The sequence below is a fragment of the Osmerus eperlanus genome, chromosome 8, assembly GCF_963692335.1.
Source record: "Osmerus eperlanus chromosome 8, fOsmEpe2.1, whole genome shotgun sequence".
NCBI lineage: Eukaryota > Metazoa > Chordata > Actinopteri > Osmeriformes > Osmeridae > Osmerus > Osmerus eperlanus.
In genome coordinates this window covers 11,331,725-11,352,246 of record NC_085025.1, presented here as the reverse complement: position 1 = coordinate 11,352,246, position 20,522 = coordinate 11,331,725, and the positions used below count along the sequence as shown (strand labels likewise).

The following is a 20,522-nucleotide window of genomic DNA, read 5'->3' as shown; positions in this document are numbered from 1 at the left end:
ACTTTGAGACAAAAGTGTGTACCTTTAAAGTGTGTGTGTGTGTGTGTGTGCGTGTGTTCAAAAACAAAGATAGTCTGTGAACTTGAAGGGTTTATTGAAGTTAATCAATGTCAGGGTATAGTTTATCTCTATCCTAAGTTTACATAGTATTGGTATTTAAAAGGTACCTAACAAATTAATAGTATTTGTATCATCCTTACTATTATAAAATGGCTTTATCTTGTTGGCTTTCAGTGATGACATCATATGTACACCATTATGTCATCCAGAGGCTTGCGTTTGAGGTCAGGCACGGTAGCATCGGTGGCAGGGTAACCGACAGGAAGTAGCATCAGCAGCTTCTCATTGGCTGGCCGTTGGAGGAGATGTCTAAGCTGGGGGCCACAATTGAGGGGTGTGGACGTCACCGTCACCAGACCTACATTCTGGCGGGGGAAAGCATACCGTATCCCACTCAAAAACATCATTGCGTAAACTTTTGGGCACATCGTAAGGACTTAAGCCTACTCAAGTCTAAACATATGGCCTTGTCATAGTGGGAGTCATTACCTGAAGTGCAGCCAATAGCAGTCCACAGGATATGGAGACACTGATCTCATTGTAGTAGTGGGTCTTCTTAGCATTGGGTAGAATGCCATAGATCTGCTTGAAGATGAGGATAAGGTATGGAGCTGTATCCAGATACTCCTTTACCCAGTTAGTCCTGGGTTGCAGAGGAAAACACATAGGCGAGGAGGAAGAAAAGCGAGAGAAGACGAATGTACAGCAGTTGTTCGACCCGAGATATCCTGTTTACGTAACATTTAGGACCTCCAACCGAGCACAGAGACAGTGTGTGTATGTCTGTGCACATGCAAGCCACTTAGTTCACTTAGTAAGAGCCACTCAGGCTCTTTCAGGCCTGTCTTGTTTTGCAGTTGAGCATCCACGTGTGTCGCTCACCTCAGCCTCTGCAGGTCACTGACCCACTTGTGCCCCATCCTCTGGCGATAGTTGACCTCTTCCTCCTCCTCCACGATGAGCCTGATCTGGTGCTTGGTCTCGGGGTCGCCCACCACCACATAGGTCCAGGGTTCCGTGTGGGCTCCACTAGGGGCCGTGCCTATCCAGGAAAACAACCACACCAGGATACACTCAAGGCTGAACGTGTGCGCGTGTGTGTGCACCTTTTAAGATTGAAATGTGTGAATATGCGTTCATGCTGTCTGTGTGTCCGAGTGTATGTGACTGTGTGTGTGTGTGTGTTTCGTGTGTGCACATGCCCACACTCACCAGCAGTGAGGATGATGTTGTCGATGACCTCTCGAGGTACAGGCTCAGGGCTGATGAAACGGACAGAGCGCCTCTGGTTCAGCAGACAGTAGAGGTCCTTGGATCTCTCAGCCATTATGTCAACAGGGTATCGCACCACAGGATAGGGCACGTGGGGAAGGTCCTCCCCACTGTCCACCCAATCATCGCCGTCTAAATGATGACAGGCAAGATGTAAGACCAATGATCAGGCACAAAATATAGAGATTGTAACTTTTAAGTTGGCGAGGACATTTTGGCATGGTTTGAATACATTCCTAAGCTAAACAGTCATTCATGTGGGTTACCAGATGTACCCTTTGGACCCTGCGTGGGATAAGGGGAATTTTGCCCAGATCGGCCGACACTCTCTTCTCTCGCTCTCACACCCTACCTTGTATAACCTATTTTATTTGCATACATAACTTCAACCAACTTCCGCACTAAAAGTAAATGTGTAGGTTTGACTATAGGCCTACTGCATATTCAAAAATAAATTTAATTTAAATAGGTTACACTGTCAAATTGCTACATAAATACACCTCTATTAGGCAAGAAACGTTAAACTTTAGACAGCTATTTAGTGCATCACGGCTGCACCATTGAGAAACTTATCAGCTGCGTTAAAACTAATATCAAAATCATACTCCTTTGACTCCAGCCTTGGGCCATCGGAAAAGAAAACTGTCATGAGAGTAGTCTTCTGAAGCACTGACTAAAGAGTTGAAGCTTCTAAAAAAATAGCGCAATTTCCTCCCAAGGTGGGACGCAAAACATACCTTCATCTTTGGATGTGATTTCTGTGTCGTCTTTTAAATCCTCATCCACCCATGGTTTAGACTTAGAGGAAGGTTTTGCTTCTTCTTTTGAAGTTTGCACCTTTTCCCGAGAGCTTAAAAATAGAACGACAATGACCACGCTTAAAATTGCAACGAGAATTGCGGTAAAAGTCATGTTCTGCTGCCTCTACAACTTTCACTCGGTTAATAATCAACAATTACGCAGGAACGGACATAGCACGGTTAGATATTAAAACTATTCTAACAAGTCTCTAAACTACCCTATGCGTAGCGTAACCCATGTATATGATCAGTAACCTTTAGGCAGGTGTGATAAATGTCTATGTCTGTTACGCCTGGTTCACACGAGTATTTTTACTGTCTGGACAGGGTGGGCATTGGGCATGCTCCAAAACGTTGTGATATAGCCTAAATTTGCAGCAAACGGATATGATGAGCTGTGCAAGAGTTGTAAAACGTCTTATTGGCCATTCATGTGGATCCACAATTTCGTTTTTCTCTAGTTTTAAACTACAGTGAAAAGTTGAGGTTTTCCTGTACTGTTACATTCTGTATTTGCATTCTGGCGCGGTAAATCCCGCCCACCACCATTTGACAGTGCAAATAAATTTGGGGGATTGCATTGAAAAGTTACACGCGCAGTCCGTAAAAATACGCAACAGCGTGAACTAGGTTTCAGGTTCCCGAATGCAGTGCGGGAACACCTAGACTTTTTACAGTAAACATACAGTAGCCAATGTCTCACCATACCTTGATATGCCACAGGGTAGCAGTATAATCCCAGACATAATTTATGATCCATTCATCTGAACTTGAATGATTTGTAGGTGTGTGTGTGTGTGTATGTGTGTGTGTGTGTGTGTGTGTGTGTGTGGTGTATAGTAGACTATGAGTGTATCCTTACATGCCCATGCTGTGGTTATTCATAGCAGGGGTGGGGAGATACCACCAAGCTCTCACATTTGGGACACAATAACTTCATTAGTGGGAGGATCATCTTATATAAATTCCATTATTGATGAGTGTTTAAAGTCTCTGCTGCTCTCCCCGCACTGTCTGACGCACTTCAGTCAACTGAGCAAGTTACCTTAAAAATGACAACTACTAACTTATAAACTAAGTTAACTTAAAAGGCTCCCATAGTTTTTTTATAGCCCCATTTAACCATTCAGACCATTTCAGTCATTTAACCATGTTAGTTTAAGTTGAAACAATTTTTACTTTGTTTCCAACTCAGCACTAACTTGTCTTAATGAGTTATGAACGTGTTGGTTGGATTTCAAGTGTTAACCCTGTTATTTTTATCGTAGCTCCTCTATCAGATGACATTGCAGAGAAGCCCAGTCAGTGTAGTGTAGTATGAAGTATAGAGGGATCACTGTCAATACACCAAGCTTCCCTCCTCCCCTTGTCGTTCCCCACCCTGTTTTGCCCCTTTTTTGCCCCTGTTTTGGCTAAGGCCAAGGCTCTGGAGCCCCCAACATTGTCGAAAAGGACTCTACTTTCCCAACACGCTGTAATGTGGCACTGACAGGGTTAAAAAAAAAAGCCATTGAGGGAATTTGGCACGCTCCGCCCTCTCTGCTGTCCCTCGCGCCGGGGATGCGCGACGAGCTTTAAATAGCAGGTGTTTAAAAGCACCGTTCATTCGCAGCCTGTTTCACTCGTAGTGCCACTCATTCACCCACACATTGTCTACCCCACGCAATGTCAGCCGCCAGCACCGAGACGAGCGCCCCGCTGCCCACGGCCGCTGGCCGGGTATTCTTCCAGCCTGCGCCCGGCGTGGGTTGCGCCGGATCCAGCCCCATGCCCCGGGATGACCCGGTCCAAAGAAAGCAGGGAAAAGTGACAGTAAAGTACGATAGGAAGGAGCTGCGTAAAAGACTTATCTTGGAGGAATGGATCATTGAACAGCTGAGCGAGTTATACGATTGCGAGGTGAGCATTGAGTTATTCCCTTGCACTAGACTAAAGGCTGTTCAACATAGAGTACATCATACGGCTAAATGGTTTATTCGACAGTATTTGCTCTATTCATTCAAGCAATGTGCTAAATGCCAGTCAGTAGCCTATGTCTGGGTCGGATGCGCTGTAGGCCTTTGAATGCCTTTGTTGATAATGCATTTAAATAACTACAATTGACACTGCCTGAATTGTACTGTGGCATCTTCAGTGAATGTCTCCTTTATGCGCGTTAATTAAGGTCGATGTCTCCTTCAAATATTCTTCCCTAAATACTTGCTCTTGTCACATACTGTCTTTTCGGAGCGTGTGCCTAGTGAACGGAGAAGGACGCGGTCGGGGATGCGTAAAAAGCACCGACTGTCTGGATGCATATCCCCGGAACCCTCCAATCCGCCGGTATATTCTCCTCTCCTCTGAAACCCATAGGGCAGTGTTTCTAGCTTGCGGGGAGAGCAAGAGCCAGCCTGATGGACCACAGGGTCAAATGAATGATAGAAAGGCTCACGGACAGCTGCGCTTTTTGCACATCAATTGCGTATTGAAGTCCTACTGTGACAAAATACGCGCTAATAAGAAGGGGGGCGGGGTGTCACCTTCCTCTACTGAGCTATTATTTTTGGGTTGGTCAGTGTTTTACGCAATGCCATTTTTTATCATGTCAGTACCACTGAGACTAGGCCTATACAATTTTTGTATTCGTAATGACACATATATGGTAGCCTAATATTCACACCAATGGCTATCGCCGAAGGGGACTATTCTGACCTTTTTAACCCTTGATAGGGTGACGATTTTCCGTGCACACTGTATGGACCGTGTGTCGATACGTTCTCGCGCGCGCCCGTCCAATTCTTTAACAGTTCAAGTGGGGGTTGTTCCAGAGGGCAATGGACTGTATGTGTTTGCACGCTAGCGGGTTCTCCATGTAGCACAGTATGCTGGAAGGAAAAAAAGGGGGAGGGGATGGAAGAGAGCTGAGGACTGGGGGAGGAAAGAAGGCCAGAGGGTTAAAGAAAGATGTGCTGATGCCAGTCAACCCCACTCCTCCAATCCCTCTGACCTCCTTTCATCCAGTGAGCAATTTCCACAGACACAGATCTCAGACATAACCACCCATATGCACATTATGTGTGTCTGTGCGTGTCTGTGTGTGTGTAGCTTGTGCATATGAGTTTAAATATATATTTTTATTCATGTGCAGTGAGTGCTCTGCACAAAATGGGGGGTATACTGTATGTGTGTTTGGATGCATGGAGTGGGGCGTATATTGTATGTGTGTGTGTTCGTATACAGTATGTGCTGTGTATGTTCATGCATAGTGTGTGCCCCCCCCCCCCCCACACACACACACACACACACTGACAATAGTTTGGCACTCACTCAATCAGGACACTTTCTTATTTAATACTAATATTCCCCCTTCTGAACGGTATAATTATGTGATCCAGCCTCAAGCATGCCTTGCAGCTGTTTAATTTCCAACCTAGAGCTATATTGTAGGCTACTGTGTTTGACATTTCCTGCTCGGTGACATCTTGATGATAGAGAGGAAGAGACAGGGGGAGAGAGAGGAAGAGAAAGGGAGACAGAGAGGGGGAGAGAGGGAGAGAGAGGGAGAGAGAAAGAGAGAGAAAGAGAGAGAAAAGGGGAAAGAGGAAGAGACAGAGGGAGAGAGAGGAAGAGAAAGGGAGGGAGAGAGGGAGAGAGAGGGAGAGAGAGAGAGAGAGAGATGGGAGGGAGAGAAAAGGGGAAAGAGGAAGAGACAGAGGGAGAGAGAGGAAGAGAAAGGGAGACAGAGGGAGAGACAGGGAGAGAGAGGAAGAGAGAGAGGAAGAGAAAGGGAGACAGAGGGAGAGAGAGGAAGAGACAGACAGACAGAGAGAGAGAGAGAGAGAGAGAGAGAGAGAGAGAGAGAGAGAGAGAGAGAGAGAGAGAGAGAGAGAGAGAGAGAGAGAGAGAGAGAGAGAGAGAGAGAGAGAGAGAGAGAGAGAGAGAAAAGAAAGGGGGAGACAGAGGGAGAGACAGAGGGAGGGAGAAATTCATTTTCAAGCCTGTCAAGGCAGAGTCTGTCAAGAGACAACCCGCCACCCAGCCTCACTTCGACACAAAGATGATAAAAAGAATATCAACATCTGATGGGTTCCCATGAATCAGATGTCAAATGTTGTTCTGGTAGATGTAACAGACTAACACAGCCTGTGACAAGGGTCACCTGAAGCAACTGACTTTATGTGACCTCCAAATGATCCCTTTTCAAACAACAACACAGCGCATTGACATGCTGCTTAATGAGAGCGTGTGAGGGAATGTATTACCAGCGTGCGGGTCTGGTTGACGCTCATCAACAGCCAGTAAACCCCTTTTCTCAGCTGTCTCTTCTGAGTGAGGGCTGATGACTAACGACTGTGTGGCCAGGTGGACTTTACGGCAGTGCTGTTTGGTCACATGACCAGGGAGACAGGACGTCACACCCGCTTCATACATGTTCAGACGGGGGACGGGGGACGGGGGGGGGGGGGGGAGAGACAGGTGTGCTGTCAGGGGATTCGTTTTTGTGTGGGATTGTGAGCATGTGTGTGTGTGTGTTCTCCAACTGCTGAATAGGCATTGCTGGACAGGCTTTAAGGTCAGGGGATGTATCGCTTTCATATGAAAACCGGACACCAGTGTGTGTGTGTGTGTGTGTGTGCGTGTGTGTGTGTCTGTGTGTGTTTGTGTGTCTAGCAACTGATAGAGTGGCAGTGGGGTTACTCTCTTCAGAGAAATTGATTTTTACTTCCTGTAATTCAACCAGAATGTTACCCCCCCCCCCCCCCGTGTTTATGTATGTGTTGGCGTGTGTGTGTGTGTTATACAATGCTCAGTTGCAAGCTAATGTACAGTATGTCTCCCTATGGAAAACTGGGAACACATCCTCCACAGTTTCTCTATACACAGCATGTGCAGGAAAATCAAGAGCATCTCAGAATGCCATTTACAGCACTGAAGCATGATCCTCTATTGACCTCTGTCCCACTCTCTCTCTCTATCATTTCCCTCTATTTCACCTTCTCTCTCTTCCTTTGCTCATGTTCCCCATCCTCCTTCTTTCCCCCTTGTTACATTGTCCTTTGTAGGTCTCTCTCTCTCCCCCTCCTCCACCCCATCTCTCTCATAGTGTTACGTAAGGGGAATTTTGGCAGTGATTAATGTTTCTCATGAATCCAAAGAGAGCCCGGGCCTGCGCATTGGGGTCTGCTCCTAGAACAGCATTCAGAGGGAGGGAAGCAGAAGTAGCCTGGGAAGCAGAACTATCTGCCACCTCATGGTTTATCTGCTCTGGCAGATGGGTCTGGCTACCCTCCTATTCAAACTGATTTCCCTCAGACCAGAATCAGGTCTGGTCAATCACAACTGTTTCTCTGATATGGGGCGGGTTGGATTTTGATCTGCAACCATTGATAATGACCCCTGGGAAATCTCAAACGAATTGAGAAGTTCCAGACCACTCCGCATTCGTGAATTGGTCTGGCAATGCCTGGCTACGAGAAGGGAAGTATAGGACATGCTAAAGGTGGAGAGAGAAAGATAAATCTCCACCATTCTCCTTCTCAGTCACCTCCTTCAGTCTATCTATATCTATATATGGTTTAGTCTGGTAATCTGGTCTGGTCCATCTTAGAACTGTCTGGTTTAGTGCTGAGGTCAAGTTCAGCCAGTGATTAAAAGCTCCCAGTGATGGATTCCTCCTGGCTTGGACTTTTCTCCTTCACAATCAATGGAGGTCGTTAGGAACAACACAAGTGCTGCTTGTGGCTTTTCTCTCTATGTCCTGTAGAGCTGCAGAGTCTGCAGTGTGAATACGGGAGGGTGTTCATTTATTCGTAGACGAGCCGAGTCTGCAGTTTCAGTGCGAGCGGGCATACTGTATGTCTGTGCTCTCTGCATGGTAAGGAGGGAAGATGTTCTGGATTGTCCTACTTTATTCAGGATACGAGTCAATGGATTCCTTTTAGAAGCGTCTTTTTGTGAACAAGCATGAAATGACACAACCTAACGGTGCTCTTTCCTGACGGTATTGATAGTGGATTTACCCACTGTTTATCACTGTTAGGTCGTAGGATCTCTTCATACCCACACACAGACTCTCTCTCTCTCAAACACACACACACACACACACACACACAAACACAAACACACACACACACAGAAGATTGGGTCAGTCTGCAGTTTGTTTGGGCCAAGTGAAGGATAAGGAGACAGTAGCACAGGCACACTCCCCCTCCCCCTGTCTGCTCTATGACCCCCCCTCCCCCCTGGGGCCCACCCTCTCTCTCCGGATCAATGCAAAGACAGAACACCAGCGTGGGTGGTAGTATACACTGACAGAGGGTCTGTCTCGGGGCAGATTTAATGTGTGCATGTGTGTGTGTGTGTGTGTCCGTCAGTGTGTGTGTAAGTGTGATTGACGGGGGATTCTGTATTCTGGGCCGACTCCCTCGCCCCCTGGCGTCAACACCAACTTCTTTCTGGTACAGCTGTATCTCTCTCTCTCTCTCTCTCTCTCTCTCTCTCTCTCTCTCTCTCTCTCTCTCTCTCTCTCTCTCTCGTGTTCTCTCACTCTTTCTCTCTTTCCGTCTCCCTCCTATGACCTTGAGTTTCCCAGGTCTCCTTGCCATCTCCTCCCTATAACCAATCTATAGTATCATGTGATCCTCATAGACCATGATATTGTCGAGGAGAATGCTGCAATTCTACCCAGGGCATGTCATCACAGCTCAATCGAACAGACATGCTCTTGCCTAAGCACACACACATACAGGCATCTGTATCTGTTAGTCCACACATAAAACCCACACGCTCACATAGATCTAACAGGCTGTCTTTATTGGGATTGATTAGGTTGGTGGGAACCACTATAGCCTGACCAAACTGCTACACTAAACAGCTCCACTACAGAAACATACTAGACTCTGCACCTCTCACCAACCAATACATCGACTGGTCAATGACCAGACTTGCTGCTGAATAAAACATTGAGTCATTTAGCAGACGCTCTTATCCAGAGCGACTTACAGTAAGTACAGGGACATACCCCCCGATGCAAGTAGGGTGAAGTGCCTTGCCCAAGGACACAATGTCATTTGGCTCAGCCTGGAATCGAACTGGTAGCCTTCTGATTAATAGGTCGATTCCCTAACTGCTCAGCCATCTGACCTGACATACAGCAGCTGAAAAACAAGCTGGCAACATGATCTGTGCTCCTGTTGTGTGTGTCGTTGTGAGAATATGGATGGGATGAGACTCGTGCATCGATTAGACAGGTCTGGACGATTGATGTGACTTGCCCTCCCAGACAATGATTATTTAAATGTTAGGAGGTTGAAAACAATTAACTGTGAAATGTTAGTTGGTTGAAATTTGAATATCATAAAAACGATGAACTTACTTGTAATAGGAACACACCGGAATTAGGACCCCGTTACTGCCATCAGTCAATGCAGGTGTCAGTGATTGATTGACACTTAGGCCTGGAGGGAGGACACAATCGATTGGATGACTGTTTTAATTAGTGACCCTGATTTGTTTTAAGAGCAAAGGGGGAGGGTCATAGTTTGAAACATGGGATTTCACATGCAGGATATCTACTTAATATAGTGGCCACAGACCCATACTGTAGCCCCTAACACAACAGGTCAGGATCTTTAAAAGTGTGTCTGAGTGTGAGGTGTGTGTTTGTTCAGCTGGTAGCTATCTCTGTATATTTAAACCTTGCTTGTCAACACCTCCATTTTGTTTTGGAGATGATCCATCTGTTCTTTGGTGTTATATGAAATGTGTCAACACGCACACACACATACACACACACACACACACACACACACACACACACACACACACACACACACTGTGGCTGAGTGTCAAATATGTCTCAAAACAAAAGGTCAACCAGTGTGTACTTTACTGGTACACAAGTCTCTCTTTCTACACCCCCCTTGCACCCTACTGTCCTCTTCCTCTCCTCCACCTTCACTGCCCTTTCATGCATCCCTCCCTCCAACCGATCACACACGTTTCCCTCGAAAGACGCGTGGTTTCAGTTCTGTCTGCCAGCGGGGGCTGATGGGAAATCTGTTTAGAATGAGTCAAACTGCTGCATGATCTGTTGGGATGTGAGAGGGTGGGGGTGGGAGGGGTGGGGCAGTGGAGGGAGATACAGTGAGGGGGATGTAGGGTATTAAGGAAATGCATATCCCCCAAATACCGCCTAGAAGAGAGGAAAGCTCCAGGACGGTAGCAGAGGAGAAAGAGAAAACATGAGGCGCTGGACCAATAGACTTCACAGTGAGAGAGCACAGAACAGTCATTTGTGAACAAGTCAATCTTGACTTGATGTTCCCGACTTGGATCTGTTGGAGCCGTGTCTCTCAGGTCTAGCTGGAGCCGATGCATCATGACCATGTGACTAGCTGTCTGTCAGAATATGATTCTACCCCTCTCTCTCCTAGTGAGCCCTTAAATAGCCCTCCTCCTGTTCAGTCCCAGAACCACTGTTAGCAGTTAGCAGTTAGCAGAACCACTGTTAGCAGTGGTTCTGCTAACAGTGAGTCCCAGAACCACTGCTAACCACTGCTAACAGTGGTTCTGTTAGTTGAAAGAAGCGCATAGCCAGAAGGCTGGATACCCGAAGACTGTTGAGTGGGGGGGGGGAGGGATTGGAGAGGGATGAGAGTGAGGAAGGGAGGGAGAGATAAGAAGAAGAGGGGGGGATTCCCTTCCATCTTACTGCAGAGGGAGAGCCGGAGCGTGCACTTACAACCGAAGCAGGTGTATTTTCCTTCGTACTTTTTTCAACCGTATTCTCTTTGTCTGGAGTCGTTTTCTTCCTCTCTTTTTTCTCTTTTCCAGCGTGATCTTATCCTCCCGAAGAAGTCTTCATTCCTTCTCACCTCACTGTTTGACTGTCTCTGCATGACTCTCTCATCTTCTTCACCCTCTCTTTCACTATCCCTCCCTCCCGCCCCTTTCTTTCTCTCTTTCTCTCTTTCTCTCTCAAAGCGAGGATGTGAATAAAGTTAATATGCTGTGTTATCCCAGCCCCCCCAGTCCCCCCCCTCTCTCTAACCTTGTGTAACGGAGTGCTGCAGAGCTGGGCTGAGCTGGGCTGTTTCCTGCACCGCCCACTCCTCCATCCTCCTCCTCTCAGCCCCACAGACCCAAACTAATCACTGCGACCCACTTATCTCCCCTCCCCTCTCTCCCTCTTTCTACATTTCTTTCAATCCGTCTCTCCTTCCCTGAGCCACTCTCTCTCTCTCTCTCTCTCTCTCTCTCCATGTCTCTCTCTCTCTCTCCATGTCTCTCTCTCTCTCCATGTCTCTCTCTCTCCATGTCTCTCTCTCTGTCTCCATGGCTCTCAGTCTTAGTCTGTGTGCTTTGTTCACTGTCTCCTTGTTCTCTCCTCAGGCTCTCCTGTTTCATCATCTTTTTCTCTCTCTCTCTTTATCACGTTCATACAGAACATTTGGAGGAGCGGGTAAATTGATCATCTTAATCACTAGATAATTGCTGCGTGTGTGGGGGTCCCGTGTTCTCTGGAGTACTACTTGGAGGGTCTGTGGGTGTAAACTCAGTGTTGTGGCTATGACAGGGCCCGTCTGTTTGAATGTGTCCAGTGTGGAAGCTCAAGTTCTTACTTGTCCAACACACACTCAAAACATATTAGATAGTATCTGATTGCTGTGAAAGTACCAAGTCAATGAAGTGAATCGCCAAGTTCAAGACAAAATCAACGTATTTATTATAGATCTATAAGGTGTGGGTGTCTGATACACTTAAGTTCAGTATCTCAGAAGACTCGACAGTGGATACAGGAATGTTTTTTTTTCTCTCCCAAGAAACGTCAGGGGGATGAAAATCAACATGGCCTTTGTAAGCCGCTTTGTGTGCCGCATGCTAGATATCGTTTGTTTAGGCTTTAGATAGGGCTCCTAGAAATGGCCCTTACGTTCCATGTTCTCATGAGCTAATTGCAGGGTATAGTTCAAACATTGTTTAGTATATTCAGAGCATTCCAAACAGTATAAAAGTAATAAAGTAATCATTAGTTGTAATCTTTCATTATTGTGAACTGATCAGTGGTTAAGGACATACCTCTTCAACACACAGACCCTCACACACACACACACACACACACACACACAGACACACGTACACAGATAGAAACCAAAACACGCGCAGACACACACACACACACAGATGGATAGGCAGAAGAACAGAGGGGGGGGGGGGGGGGGGGAATGACTACTGCAAAAGGACTAACTGTGTGGTGTGTCACAACTCTGGTGCACCTCCAACAGCCACTGTCACTCCACATCTGTACCACCAGGACAAGAGTTCATGGAAGACAGTAGAAGACAGTAGAACCATCTTCAGGTGTTAGCTTTGCTAAAACTGTATGAGACGTGATGAAGAAAGTGTTTTGTCCGTCTCTTCATAAACGGAGTGACTAAGTTCAGTTGAGTTCTGGATTTTAATAAGTATTATCAATCTGCAGATTGGGAGAGAAAACCAGACCTCTGACAATAAATGACCACACAACACCAGGCTTAGGTCTCAATCATGTCTCTCTCAGCTCTGAAAGCCGGAGGACCATCTTTTATAGGGCACAGGAATGTAAACATAGATAGTGACAGTCAGGCAGTAATGACGTTACAACAGTCTCAGAGGAAGAGATTCACAGCTCCCAACACATGACCACTCAGACTAGAGAGATCATAGTTGGCGCTCTCCTTGTAGTCATGACCAAGGACGTTTACCCAGTACTTTCTCCTGATCACGAACATCTATTAACCCTGACACATAGACACCATATACTCTTATTAATAGCAAGCTTACATGAGAACATACTAACTAGTATCCAATGACTAGTTATATTGATTAGTGAATAATGTAAGCACACCGGAAATCGCAATTTCTTCCACAGACGCCAGACGAGTTGTCTCTTAAAAGCGGCGCAGTTTCATCGAAACTAACTGAGCGTGTGAAAGTGAAGGGGAAAAGTGTTTTAGGTATAAAGTAAACAAGTCATTCTGGTTCCGTGATACAACAGGTAGCCAATTGGCTGATTCGTTGTGACAGATTTGACTCTTTGTTTATGTGAATGTGTATGGAGGATGGTGAGTCATTCACTGAGGCTGGGCCAGCTGGATTGACCTCACTGAGGTTGCAGACCGCTGTGGCTGCTAAGCAGTCTGTGAGTGAGCCCTGCAAGTAGACCAACCAGCTCCTTCTTTTTCTCCTCCTCGTTCTCCTTCTCTGTCTCTCTTTTTCTCTCCTGGGCTCGTCTGGTATCTCTCTCTGTCATTCTTCTCTGAGGGCTGAATGGAAAGTCACCTTCCTTGGGAGGTTCTGGGTGAGTTTCTGGATAAGACCAGGACTATTTATAGATCTCTGACACTAAGGGTCCATCTACAGCTACATGTTTGAGAGGCTTAACAGCTTTGTGCCTGCCCCTGTCATTACATACACACACACAAGTAATGACAGGCGTGCATGCACACACACAGACCCACTCACTCACGTAGCAACAGAACGGTGCAGAGTTGTAGGGTTTGGAAAGAAGTGTGTGTGTGTGTGTGTGTGTGTGTGTGTGTGTAAGAGAGAGAGCAGAGCATGTCAGCAGTGTTTATCTGTGGCCACGCTTCAAGTACAGCTCAGTCATCATCGCCAATCACTAAGAGAGAGAGATGAACTACATGCTGACAAGAGGGAAAGGCACACAAACACACAAACACACACACAAACACACAGGGCACCGACAGGTTCATGTGTACTTTAATATATGTTGACAAATCCTTTAGTTGGCTCCTCATAACATTCACACCAGCTGCGTTTGAATATATCAACGGGATGAAAGAGTGTCATTCTCATGCCAAATTTGGAATTAGAGCCTTGTTTATCTGTTCCTGCCATTCCCTCAGGAAGTGGGTCACTATGGTCTCTGTCACCCAGACCGAAAGGCGGACATTCATATTCAGTTTTTCCTGCTCATATATATTTATAAACTCAACCTGGTTTACATCATGGAGTGACGGCCTTTACTTATACTAGCCTAGGACCGTAGGATCAAAAGAGCAACTTAAGTGAAGTTAGTTTTCCACCTTATTTGGCTACCTCTTGAGTGCATTCTAACATCTCCTACTGACTGCTAAATACCCCTCCCTTGTGTCTTTACCTCTCCCATCCTCTCGGTTTCATCTCAGGACTTCGAATTGAAGCGGTACACTGTCCCCCTCTCTGTTTTGGAGAGCAAGACTATTGGAAGAAACAGCCATTAGCTGTAGAACTGTAGAAGATTCTCCTCAATAATGCAGATATTATAAGGAGTTAAACAACTCTTGTGTGTGGTAGTCAATTACCTTAACATAGTCGCACACTGAATTCCACCCCCCCATCTCCATGCACACATCTTGCTCCGCAGGATTGCACTGTCTAATTCAAAGAGCCAATCCCTTTTGATGAGGTCTGAATACCAAAAGCAGCCTGGGGCTATCACATACGAACACACCCACACACCAACTTTGTGGTTTAATAGTTCCGAGGCACACGGATCTTTGAAGTGGCGCACAGCGTAACGTTATGTTCCCCGTCGGCCGTCGACCCGAGCCAGCGCTGCAGTGACAGCACCAGATTACACTTTCATAGGTCTGCCCACAGAAGAACAGCCCAGCTGTGTGGTACAGTACACTGTGTTGTTGGTAGCTTAGTAACCTATACTGTTATGCTGTGAGTGGCTTAGATTCTAAATGTGCTGGCAATTAGAGAAGGGTGGAGTGATTCGGGTGTGTGTGTGTGTATGTGTGCGTGTGTTTTGTGTCTTGGGCAGTGTGTATGTATTCATGCACAGTGTATGTTTGTGTATCACGGGCTGTGTATTTGTGTTCATGGGCCGTGTGTGTTCATGAAATGTGTTTGTGTGTTCCGGGACTGTATGTGTGTTTATGTGTGTAGACTTAATAATAATTCTGATATTTGTTATTTACCCGCATCGCAGAATGTGATTTTCTATCTCAAGTAAATAAGCCACAGACTGACCAGGATGTGATATAAATGTATATTTGACTGACTGACTTTCCGTGTTTGTGTGTTTCTGCAGGAAGAAGAGATGCCAGAGGTAGAGATTGACATTGACGACCTGCTGGAGGTCAACAGTGAAGATGAGAGAGCTGTCAAACTGCAGGTAAGGTGTGCGTGTGTGTGGGTGTGTGTGAGAGCCCACACTGCGTGATGCTTCGTTCTGATTTTGACACATGAATCATTAATGGCTCAGTTTGAACAGATGAAATGCCTCTTTCAGGTCTGTCCTGTTTTGCTTGCTGTCAATCTTACTATTCAATGTTATTTTGCCTAATAGACTAGTGGGCCCCGCCACCACGTTCTCTAAAGAGTTTCATAAAATATTTCTCTCTTCTCTCTCTCTCTCTCTCTCTCTCTCTCTCTCTCTCTCTCTCTCTCTCTCTCTCTCTCTCTCTCTCTCTCTCTCTCTCTCTCTCTCTCTCTCTCTCTCTCTCTCTCACACGCTCTCTCTTTCTCAGGAATCCTTAATAGACTGCTTTAAACCCACAGAGGTAAGTACATTTAGTTGTTATCTGTGTTGGTCTTTGTTAAATCCCAGAAGTGTTTTTTAGGATCCTTCAACTCCCTCACACAAACAGACACACAGACAGACACACACACACACCGGCAAACAAACACAAACAAAATCACACACATAGGCACGTATACACGCAGACGACACACAGACACTCACAGACACAGAGACACATACAGTACACACATGCACACTCACAAACACACACATTCACTCAGCCCTTCCCACCCTGAGGCATTCAGACAGTCATTCTGTCTGCACACATCGCTACATTCTGACCTGAGTACACACATGGGCTAAAAGGACCAGATATCCTAGACACATGCACACACACACACACACACAGGAGACCACTTTTCCAGCTATTGAGTACAAAAGAGCAGCCCACTCAAATCCACCATGAGTTTGTTACATCAACCTACTGACCTACAAGGCTCATCATCGCTCAAACACACAAACACAAGCACACAGACAAATACACCCACCCATACACTGAACACAGTCGTCTATACTTTAGTCAGAAACACATGCTCATGCTGTATGTGTTTCCGAGTGTGTGTATAACTTTCGATGGTGAGTGTGTGCCGGTAGGGATTATCAGTGTTTGGGTGGGTTAGGGTTCAACCATTTTTGTTATTAAATGAAGCACACACAAATCCCACCTTTGCACACTGGAAACACATCCTGCCAATCCACTCCAATGACCATCTGTCATTGTGTGTGTCTAGGCACGGTGTGTGTGTGTACAGGGTGTGTGTGTGTGTACAGGGTGTGCACACGTGTACTAGAACCCGATGGCGTTAGGTCATTCTGTGACAACCGCCGCAAGGACATTGGTATGCAGAGTGGGTAGCTGGCCAAGTTGACAGCGGTTGATGTGCGTCATGTCCTCACACACACACACGCGCACACATGCACACACACACACACACACCAACAGTGGTTGAGTGTAATGTTTAGGGGACAGTACAGCCGTTGTTCTGTGAATACAGTCCCATAGAGAACTCTCACTTAGGGACCAGAGAGAGAGAGAGAGAGAGAGAGAGAGAGAGAGAGAGAGAGAGAGAGAGAGAGAGAGAGAGAGAGAGAGAGAGAGAGAGAGAAAGAGAGAGACCAAGGAAGGGGGGGGTTAGAGATAGATTAAAGGGACAGAAAGAGGGAGGGAGGGATGGAGGGATGGATGGATGAAGGGAGAGATGGGAGACTGTAATTAGGTCAGGGTTTCTTTAACCTCTAGTACAGTGAGGATGTCAGTGTTGTTTACAGATTCTGTCTCTGTCCTAGTGTCTCATAACATTCTTTCTTTCTCTTTCTTTCTTTTTTTTCTGTAGGATTTTGTCCGTGAGTTGCTGGGCAGAATAAGGGGGATGAGAAAACTCAGTGCACCAACAAAGAAAGGTCTATAATGGATGGCAACCACATCAACCATAAATCAACCATAATCTAACTGTTCAAGCATTCTACTGACATACCTTGTGTTAACCCTGTTCTACACAAAAGCTCACAATATATTTTTTTCTTTAAAAAAAATAACTCATCTTTACCCTTTGCCAGTGATGCAAACATACTGCACAACCAATCCATACAAAGCATCTCAAAATGCCAATAACTGATTTAAATTACATACTAAATATGCGTATCTCAATGACACAACTACAACCTTTTAAAGTCATAAACTGAACATTTTAACAGCAGTTAAATACAACAATACTCAACATTCAATCAATATTAACTTAAAACACGTATTGGTTCTTTACAAACCTCATAGCTCCTCCACCTCTGAACCCAACAGCCATACAAACCAACACTGTCCCGGCAAACTATATAACCATAGGTATTTTAAAATAATGATTTATTTATTGTTGAATTAATGTGTGCTTTGAAAGCCGTAAGCTATTTACACACAATGCTTCATAGTTTCTCAGTTTTACTGAGGTATTTAATGTTACAACTTTTAAAGTGTTTGCCTATGTGTGTTACAGTATGAGGACATTACATGCCATAGCATTATATTAGCAGCCAAACAGCTGATTATCCCCAACCAACTTGCCAGCCATGAATGCAGATCTGAAGAAACAGATGTTCCTCAAAGCCCAAATTCTAGGTGGTGCGTGAGATGAACCATCCCTACTGTAGCAAGGCATGATGGGTACTGCAGTTCTCTGGGTGAGACTACAAGACCTGTATGATTGGCGGTCCTGAGCTTCTCATGTCACATGACACCCATTGCTTCCTCCTTTGCCATCACCGATTGGTTAACCTCTGCTGATAATTGATGTTCTAACAAAAGAAAACATATCAGTCATCTGTCAGGTCACTGTGGGAGTTTGTGGCGAGGTCAAGCACAAACCATTGTTACAAAATTGCTGTATTGCTTTCTGGGGGGGGGGGGGGGGGGGAAGGGAGGGGGGGAGTGGTGTAGTTGATGTAATACACAATTAAATGCCTACTAGAAGATCTGTGGGGTTACATGGGGCAGGAACAAGCACCTGGAGGAGAGGGGCTCGATATGCCCTCTGTACACCCTCTACACCACTGAAGAGGGTCACACACTGAGATCACGTTTCATTTCAGCTCATAGAAGGTCGTAGAAGTGTCCGTCGCTGATTCTAGAGTGAGGATGTTCTTTTTCATGTTGATGGACTATATAAGTTAAAATGATACACTTTTTAAATAGGATGTTTCCGCAGGCTATAGGGTGCGCTCTGAAACTAGCTCACATTTTTACAGGGGAGGGTTTTAGTGGTATTTATTGTAGGCAGCCTCCTTTGCACCAACTACACTCAAAACCAGAAAGCTCTGATACAATCACTCCACTTTCACGTTGGCCTCCAGTTCCAATTCTAACACAGTCAAACCTGAATGGACTCATCGGAAATGGAACCGAGCCCAAACCTGCTCTGTACTAACACAAGCTGCCAAAGACAAAAGCAGGGCAACATTCAATTTCTTCTAGTAGTAAAGCACTCTTGCATGCTAAGGGCAGAGAAATGGTTAACGATAAGAGTAGATATTACGAACTTATAAACAAGTAAAAAAAAAAAAAGGAATCATGTTCACCATATTTTTACTACTCTGTAGAACTTTATGTTAAAATGGCGTGACTGACACGCCAGAAGGAAACCAGGAAATCTAACGGTGCTGTTTCAGTTCTTCATCCTCCCTGCTTGGTATACGGTTGTGTAAAAGGGGTTTTAAATGTTGGTTGATGCCACAGCCTTTGAGTGTGTCTGTCAAGTCTGTCATTATTGACACAGTTAGGTAGGGGTGCATCCCAAGCTTCCAAAGTTGCTTCCTTTCCTTGTCTCCCTCTTTTCCATTTGAAGTGAGAGCGCCATCAACAAACAGAAACTAGGGTCGGCCATTTTGTTGAGGTTGTTGCTTTGAGGTTTCCAATGCGAATGAGGGGGAGAAGAAGGAAACAAGGAGATGAAGACAACTGTTAATATGCACCTTAGGTCAACAGGCATAGGTATTTCCTCTCTTAAGAGACTGTTCAGGGGATGTAGGCGGAATTTTTTTAATCTAATGGAATTTCATGAGTATGTGAAAAAGTGTTTCAAGAGTGTCTGTATTGGAGAGTTTTATGTTTGCATGTGTTTTTAAAGTAGCATGACACGGGGACATTTTGTTGGCCCAGAACTTTTTAATTTAAAAAAAAACTTTTCCTTTTTATACCTTATTATGAACACTATACTCTTTTTTCTGCAGGAATTGTATTATTTTGTTGTACATCCACAATGAGCGTCTATGTTTTTAAACTGTAAATGTGTGTGGTCTTGTTTTTGCTGATAATAAAGAGAGATTCATGACTCTGAACTGTTTAAATGCCGTGTCCCCTGTGGTGTTTGCATCTAAAGTGGTAGAGGTGTGTGTTTCAGAAATTTATATAGACTGTACTGCACTCCTACACCCGTTACCTTTCTCAAAGTAAATGAGGCTCACAAATTAGGTCTATAACATTATTGCTTATCGTGCCCGTGCTGGATCTGCGCCATTATTTCATATCGGCTTCCTGGCTATATATTGCAATTTAGGCAGCAAACATAGTTGCGAAAATATGTGCTACATTTGATTAATTCATTAATAAACGAAATAAAGGGCAATCCAAAGTTTGACGTTTTTTAATTGGAATGGAAAATGGAAATGTAAGTAAGCATTATCTACCATTCAGGCAATACAGTTGAGGCTGTGTTGTAGGCTGCACCATTTATAGACAGATACTTTACACCAACACAGACCATTAGAGACCCGGGGCATCGCATTCCTCCTTCGTGGGCTCACAATGAATGTCATTCGATTTAGTGACACAAATTTTATAGACCTAACTAGAGAGGGTACAATTTCTGGGGAAATTGTAGGGTGTGCTTGCTTGCGTCGGTTGCACAGGGGTCCGTTTTTGAATGACATTTTTACAACTGATATTTCTGTATATTTTATATAAAAATGCATACTTATTATTTATAAAGATGACATAGATTTAAAAGCATTTTTTTTTTTGCTGCTCATTTACAACTGAAAATACGAGTGAAGTGTAGAATGAAATAGATGTCTTCTCATTTCCCCTGCAAGAGGCAGCCTCATCGTTGAAACAAAACGAATAAATGGGGCAGACCGGTGTAAAAATTGACCTAATCTCTATGACTTAAACGTCATTTTAAGTTTTTCCCTTCTCATGATATTTTCAGGCATTTAGCCTACTCATTGCATTCATTCATTAATAAAGAACCCCCTTTGAAGATTATTCTACGTTACCCGGCAGTAGAAGATGGAATCGCGATTCAAACAGTACCATCTGCTAACTGAAAATATGCCCCCCAAAACGTAAATAA

General features: G+C 45.0%; 2 protein-coding genes across 2 annotated transcripts; one reads left to right on the top strand and one right to left on the bottom strand.

The window, feature by feature from the left end:
* Positions 1–84: 84 nt before the first annotated feature.
* Positions 85–2,427, bottom strand: iyd (iodotyrosine deiodinase). Its single transcript, XM_062467619.1, has 5 exons — positions 2,070–2,427; positions 1,273–1,464; positions 943–1,102; positions 550–703; positions 85–425 (listed from the first exon to the last, which is right to left on the bottom strand). Exons 1-5 carry the CDS (start codon positions 2,242–2,244, stop codon positions 243–245), a joined length of 864 nt encoding a protein of 287 aa, XP_062323603.1. The 5' UTR covers positions 2,245–2,427; the 3' UTR covers positions 85–242.
* A 1,297-nt stretch (positions 2,428–3,724) lies between these two features.
* Positions 3,725–19,518, top strand: ppp1r14c (protein phosphatase 1, regulatory (inhibitor) subunit 14C). The gene is made up of 4 exons (XM_062467761.1): positions 3,725–4,031; positions 15,196–15,279; positions 15,635–15,667; positions 17,022–19,518. Exons 1-4 carry the CDS (start codon positions 3,798–3,800, stop codon positions 17,094–17,096), a joined length of 426 nt encoding a protein of 141 aa, XP_062323745.1. The 5' UTR covers positions 3,725–3,797; the 3' UTR covers positions 17,097–19,518.
* The last annotated feature ends 1,004 nt before the right edge of the window (positions 19,519–20,522 follow it).